This window comes from Falco cherrug, chromosome 16 (genome assembly GCF_023634085.1).
Source record: "Falco cherrug isolate bFalChe1 chromosome 16, bFalChe1.pri, whole genome shotgun sequence".
Taxonomy (NCBI): Eukaryota; Metazoa; Chordata; class Aves; order Falconiformes; family Falconidae; genus Falco; species Falco cherrug.
Genome location: NC_073712.1, coordinates 10210914 through 10218025, shown reverse-complemented (window position 1 = coordinate 10218025; position 7112 = coordinate 10210914). Strand labels below are relative to the sequence as shown.

At 53.9% G+C, this 7112-nt stretch overlaps 1 protein-coding gene and 1 pseudogene across 1 annotated transcript; one reads left to right on the top strand and one right to left on the bottom strand.

Moving 5' to 3' along the window:
- Positions 1 to 434: 434 nt before the first annotated feature.
- LOC129737509 (olfactory receptor 14C36-like) lies at positions 435 to 2718 on the bottom strand (annotated as a pseudogene).
- Positions 2719 to 6096: 3378 nt separating this feature from the next.
- LOC129737508 (olfactory receptor 14C36-like) lies at positions 6097 to 6663 on the top strand. Its single transcript, XM_055728328.1, has one exon. The coding sequence runs from the start codon at positions 6097 to 6099 to the stop codon at positions 6661 to 6663; it is 567 nt and encodes a 188-aa protein (XP_055584303.1).
- Positions 6664 to 7112: the final 449 nt, after the last annotated feature.

Here is a 7112-nt window from a genome sequence, read left to right as displayed (position 1 = left end):
TGGCCTGGGGGCTCCCCAGGCACCTCCTGCTGCACCAGGGACACAGCAGCTTGCCCCAGCTGGGGCATCCACAGAGACACCTGCTCTTGCCCAGGGATGTGGCCTCAGCCATGGCCCTGAGCAGGCGGTGCTGCTGTGCAGGGCAGCGGTGCCTGAAAGCCCAGGGAGATGGTCCCAGGCACATCCCTCTTGGTCACCCACCATTCCCATGGGCACTGGGCACCCACACGGGAAGGCTCAACACAGGCCCATCATACTCACAGAAATGCTACAAAGGCCTCTGGGTCAGACAGGCAGGGTTCCTGCATTTGAGTATATTAAGTGTATGAAGAGATGTATTGTAGGAGAAACAGGACTGTCACAGAGAAATCCACTAAACCCACAGGATGTTTCAAAGATGATGTGTAAATCCTTTGTGAATATATATGGAGAGTTTATTGCTGCTGAGAGATTACTGACTGTATCAGCTTCTTCAGTGCATCCTTGAGCTCCTGGTTCCTCATGCTGTAGATGAGGGGGTTCGCTACTGGAGGCACCACCGAGTACAGGACTGACACCACCAGATTCAGAGATGGGGAAGACATGGAGGGGGGTTTCAGGTGGGCAAACATGGCAGTGCTGAGAAAGAGGGAGACCACAGACAGGTGAGGGAGGCACGTGGAATTTGTTCCGTTCCTGTTCAGAGTTGTTCCTCAGCACAGCCTTGAAGATGTGCATGTAGGAAAGCACAATGTAAAGAAAATAACCAAATCCTGTACAAGCACTAAAAAGAAGAAGCCCAGCTTCCTGAGGTAGGCCCGTGAGCAGGAGAGCTTGACGATCTGGGAGATTTCACAGAAGAACTGTCCCACAGCATTGCCTTGGCAGAGCGGCAGTGACAGTGTATTGGCCGTGTCAGCGGAGCATTGAGAAACCCAGTGCCCCAGGCAGCTGCTGCCATGTGGACACAAGGTCTGCTGCCCAGCAGGGTCCCGTAGTGCAGGGGCTGGCAGATGGCCACGTAGCAGTCATAGGCCACGATGGTGAGGAGACAATACTCTGCTGATATAAAAAGAAAAAGAGCTGTGTAGCGCAACCTGCATAGGAGATGTCCCTGGTGTCCCACAAGGGGTTGGCCATGGCTTTGCAAAGAGTGGTTGAGATGGAGCCCAGGTCGAGGAGGGAGAGGTTGAGGAGGAAGAAGTACGTGGGGGTATTGAGGTGGTGGTCACTCACTGTGGTGGTGATGTTGAGGAATAGTAGGAAAATACGGTGAATGAGAGAGAATGGTGTGCTTTATGGAGTTGGTACCCAAGGTGGACAATTCCCACAGCAAGCATCTTGAAAATATGGAAGAGATATACAGCAAGAAAAGCATGGTCAATGGGGATTGACAGGTTAGGCTGTTCTTGTTGCATGACGTGAGGAGAGTACCAGAGAAGAGCTTGTATCAGGGAAGGGATGGGCTGAGGGAAGGTGACACCTTTTGGGCACCTGTGAAGCAGCCCCGCACCTGCTGTGAGTTTCTTCAGTGCCCAGGGAGCAGGTGAGTGCTTTCCCTAATTGGAGAACAGTTTTGGGAAGAAGGGACAGCATCCTTCAGGCTGGCAGGGACCTTTGCAGGATTCTTGACCAATGTCCTGCACAGAGCAGGGCCAGACCCCATTTGTCAAGGCTTTACCTAAATGCATATTGGTCCCTTTCTGGGAAAGAGGAAGCACACAATCTCTGGGAAACCAATTCCAGCATTTGGCTGTTGTCACATTGGAAGAGTTTCTCAGTTGATGTCCTCTGACCATGTCTGCTTTCAGCCCATTGTCTCAGGTCCATTTTCCTTGCAGCATGGACATGAGCCTGACTGTGTCTTCCTGGGACCAGTGCCATGCTGACGCATGTTCCCCCAAGATCTTCCTTTCTCCAGCCGTGACAAAGCCAGCTGTCTTAAATTGTGATGCTGCAAGTGCTCCACCTCTGACCATTGTGGTGGGCCTCCAGAGATCTGAGTCCAGTTTACCAATGTCTCTGGTATCCTGGATTCTAGATGTGCTGGATCTATTGTATAATGTGATGAGCAGACAAGCAATAATCATTTGGACTGTCTCTGCGTAGCACAGGATTCTGTTGGCTGCTTTTCCTGACAGCTCATGCTTTGCCTTATGACACCCCAGGACCACCAAAGCCTTTCCCACAGAGCTACTACCCAGCGACACAGCCCCCAGCCTCACTCAGTGCAGGGGCTTAGTCCACTCTAGGGAAAAGACTTTGGAATCTTTTTTTATTATTGGACACCTTTAAGTATCTTTTCAAACACCCCTGCAGCATGTCTGTCCTTTACGTTGGCAACCATTCCTTCAGCGCAGTGTCTGCTGTCTTGAATGTGGCGTCATCTACAAATGCTATGAAAAATACCCCTCTCATCTCCTCCAGGTCATACAAACCAGGCTCAACAGGGCAGGTGGCAGGACAGACCCCAGCAGGACGCTGCGAGCTGGGTGCCTCCAGGCAGAGAACCATGCACTCATCACTTATTTCAGAGATCGACCATCCAGCTGTTTTTATACCCATCCACTTCTGTACCCATGCAGGCCACAATATCCTAATGTGGGCACTAGAATGTTGTGGGTCATGATTTCTTAAGCTTTGCTGACTCCCAGTTGAAGACCACCACTGCTCTAAGTCCACCAATCCTTTCCTTTCCTCGCAGAAAGCAGAGAGGATGTCCACCCACAATGTCCCCATCGTCAATCCGCTCACCTTCTCTTTCATACACCCAGAAATATAATCTCAGTGGACACACTCTGGGGCCTTAATTTCCCCTGCTCATCCTTTGGTCATGTTTTAAATGTCTGCACTATTGGTGGGTGCTGCCACCCCTCCCGCAGCTCTCCCAGTCTCCATGGCCTTTCCCAGAGGATGGAGAGTGGCCTCCCTGTGACAGCAGCCTGCTCTCTCAGCTCCCTGGGATAACGCCCCTCTGCTCCCACGGACTGCTCAAGACTCCCTGAGTTCAAGAGACTTTATCCCCTCCCAGTGCTGGTTGTTCTCCTCCAGAGTCCTGCCTGCAGCCACAGAGGCCTGGGAGAACTGGCCAGGGAAGGCAGAGGAGAAGAGGACAGAGACAACCTCAGCTGTAACCACACCTGCCCTTGCTCAATTCAGCAGAGGCCACACAGAATCGTTGTTTCTCCCTTACCTGTTTATGGAGAAATAAATATTATGTAGGGTTCCCTTGAATTGCCTCACAGTTTTCAACTCTGTTTTGTATCTCTGAGCAACTGGAGGATGCTGCCCTTGCAGAGCAGCTGTGCTGAGCTCTGCCACCTGCCTTGGCACTTGGTTCCCTCAGTGTCACAGCTCTGTCTGCAACAGCACTGGCAACAGTTGCCTCTGCATGGGAACCTGGCTGAGGGCACTGCTGCACATCTGGGCTGAAGCCCCCCAGCTGTGGCACCAGCCCAGCTCTGCCATGAGGAAACCTGGAACCAAGTGTCCCCGAGCCCGTGGGTGCAAAGGCTTTGCTTCAGAGCAGAGACCTGGCCTGGGCAAAGGAGAGCTGAGTCTTTGTACCCCTAGAACTAGGCAGTGAGGTGCTTCAATTGACTCTGCAATACTTACTGAAGCACTGAAGACATCCCCCCCGCCCCTGCCTGTAGAACCACCAGACACACACATACACAGATGCTGTTTAGGAGTATGCAGTCTTCATGGTGTCCTGTCTAGTAATGGGTTAACAAAAGTTGATACTGATGCACAAAACTTTTTTCCTCAGAGAAATGCCACTGCTGGACAGAAGTGTCTCTGCCCAGCTGAGGCCGGGAGCATCAGTGATTGCATCCGGCTGTTCCCCAGCAGGTTCCCGTGCAGCCCCAGGGGCACCTGGAGGGAGCGCAGAGGGGCAGAGCAAGGGCTGCCTTGGGCTGCTCCCTGCTGCTGAGCTGGGCCGGGCTCCTGCCATGGAGGGAGCTCATGGCAAGCGGGCAGCACTGCAGAGAGACAGCTCTGCCCACCAGCAGCGCCTCTGCAAAGTGCAGCAGGGCTGAGGCACTGCCTGCAGGCAGCGAGGGCACAGGAGCCAGGCACCCAGAGCTTCAAGGCAGTCTGGGCTGGGACAATGCTGAGAGCTCACCGTTGGAGAAATCTGCAGAGCCCTTGACCAGGTGAGTCTGTGGCTGCAGGGCAATGCCTCTGCAGTTCCTAGCCGGGTCTGCAGCAGCTGGGGCACCCCCAGCCTGTGGGACCGTGTGGGAGCCTTTTGCTGTGGAGGAGGCCAGTGTGCTGCAGAGCAGGGCTTCCCTGCTGCAGCGTGGGAGGGCCAGGGCATGTGGGCTGCCTTGTGCCAGGGCCGGCTGCAGGGCTGTGAAGGTGGCTGTGCAGGCAGGGACTGTTCATTGTAGGAGATTCCTGATTGGGTCTGTGCTTGCCTGAATCTCTGCTGCAACTTTTCTCTGGCTCCACTTGGCGGCAATCAAATCTGAGCTGTGCAGGTCAGAGCAGGGACTGAGACAGTTGAGGAATCAGTCAGGTTGATGAGGAAGCTCAGCAAGTGCCTTCCCTCCCCACCATCCTGCAGATCAAACCAGCATCAGCTTTCCTTTTCCATCAGGGTTTGGGTGACCTGTTGTTCTTTCAGGCATGCAGACAGAGAGCGGCTGCAGGGCAGAGCTGGGCACACAGGGGCTGAGCTGGGCTCTGTGAGCGCTGGCAGGGAAGAGCCATGGGGCCAGAGAAAGAGCTGCTGGCAGGGACAGCTCCAGGCCGGTGAGGTACAGACAGAGGGGATCAGGGGCAGTGGAGGAATGCTGAGGGTAAACCTTAAGTGGGGGAGATGGATCACCACCCAGCTGTGCCATACATTGCAGATGCCTTCCCTGAACAGCACAAGTCTTCTCTCCTCTCCCACCCATCACAGCCTTTAGCTCCTAAGTTCCAGGCTCCTTGGTACCTCCTCACCCAGCAGAGCTGGGCAGCTGCGAAGGAGCTAGAGGGACACACCAGATTCCCTCACACTGCCCTAAGGCACAGACAGTCCCCTTGCCTCTCAGCACTCACCCTGCTCTCCCTGAGCACAGCACAAAACCCTCCTGACCTGACTCTGGCCATGACCGTTGCTCAGCACGGGCAGAGCAGATGCTGACAGGCCCTTCTGCGCTGGGAGCAGTTGGGTCTGACCAAGTCCAAGGCCAGGAGTGGCCCCTGCCCCCACGGTTCCCATGCAGGGCTCACTGCTGGGCAGCCAGCGGGCACAGCCCCTGCTCCTCACAGCACACTCGGCCAGCACTCAGCACAGCTCCAGCCACGGCTCTGAAGGGAGCTCTCCTAGGAACGGCAGAGGGGTGGACATGGGGCAGCGGGGACGCATCTAGGAGAAAGGCTTTCACTTGGCTAGAGAAGTGTCTTCTAAGTTGTACCCAGTCTTTCCTCTTTGAACAGGTCCCCATGCCCAGAGGAAGCAGATGTCCAATAGCAGCTGGGTCACCCAGTTCCTTCTCCTGGCATTGGCAGACACGGGAGCTGCAGCTCTTGACCTTCTGGCTTTTGCTGGGTATCTACATGGCTGCCCTCCTGGCTAACAGCGTCATCATCACTGCTGTACCGGGTAACCAACACCTCCATGTGGTGATGCAAGTCGAGGTGGACTTAAAAGAAACACTACGTCTGCGTGGCTGGGTTCAGACAAAATGGCCTTTATTGTTTATACAAACTATTTATATATCTTAGACAGTGCAGGTGTTAAACCCTGATAGGTTTTTGTGTCCTTCTTCTTGCTTGCTCTTTGCTGTTGCTGTAGGTGCCCGTATGCTGCGGTTCTAAGCTCCGATTCTTCCCATCCTGTTTACATACCTGACAATTTGTGGCCATCTTAAAGGTACACGGCTAAGTCTTTGAAGTCAACTAACTTATGTGCAGACCCGCTGCAGACCCCAACACCTCCACACCCCCATGTACTTCTTCCTCCTCAATCTCTCCTTCCTCAACCTGGGATCCATCTCTACCACTCTCCCCAAAGCCATGGACAACACACTCTGGGACACCAGGGACATCACCTACTCTGGGTGTGCTGCCCAAGCTTTCTCTTTGTATTTTTCATTTCAGCAGAATATTTTCTCCTTTACCATCATGGCGTATGACCGCTACGTGGCCATCTGCCAACCCCCGCACTACGGGACCCTGCTGGGCAGCAGACCTTGTGTCCACATGGCAGTAGGTCTCTATAGCAGTGATGTTCTCTACGCTTTACTGCACACAGCCAATACACTTTCACTGGCACTCTGCCACGGCAATGCCCTGGACCAGTTCTTCTGTGAAATCCCACAGATCCTCAAGCTCTCCTGCTCACATGCCTACCTCAGGGAAGCTGGGCTTATTGTAGTTAGTGCCTGTTTATTCTTTGGCTGTTTTTTTTTCATTGTGCTGTCCTACGTGCAGATCTTCAGGGCTGTGCTGAGGATTCCCTCTGAGCAGGGACGGCACAAAGCCTTTTGCACGTGCCCCCCTCACCTGGCCATGGTCTCCATCTTTCTCAGCACTGTCATGTTTGCCTACCTGAAGCCCCCCTCAATCTCCTCCCCATCCCTGGATATGGTGGTGTCAGTCCTGTACTCGGTGGTGCCTCCAGCAGTGAACCACCTCATCTACAGCATGAGGAACAAGGAGCTCAAGGATGCACTGAAGAAGCTCATGTAATCAGTAGTCTCTCAGCAGCAATCAGCTGCCATGTTCCCTCACAAGCTATTTCCACATCATCTCTGGAACCTCCCGTTCTATTATCATTCCATCTGTGTAAGTCCTTTTGGTCCTGCAATGTCTGCACCTACTCCACTTTCCTAAAGGATGAACACAGACTGTGTGACTTAGAGGTTTTTGTATGTGGCCCTGGGAGGATGGTGCAGTTGGCCTTCAGTGTGGCATCTCTGTAATAAAAGCAAGTTTTCTCAGTGCCTATGTCCTGAGGTTGGGCTCTTCTTCCAAAGCTGAGCTCAGGAACAGGCTGAAGGAATTGCCCCCAGGAGCGTGCTGCTGGGCTTGGGTTCCCCATGGCTCAGGGGAGGAGGGCATGGCTCAATGCGTTAAGGAATGGGCCTGTGTTGAGCCTTCCCGTGTGGGTGCCAGTGCCCATGGGAATGGTGGGTGAC

What these genes read in the sequence shown, in the direction of transcription:
- LOC129737508 (XM_055728328.1), top strand. Translation starts at nt 6,097, where the DNA reads ATGGCGTATGACCGCTACGTGGCCATCTGCCAACCCCCGCACTACGGG.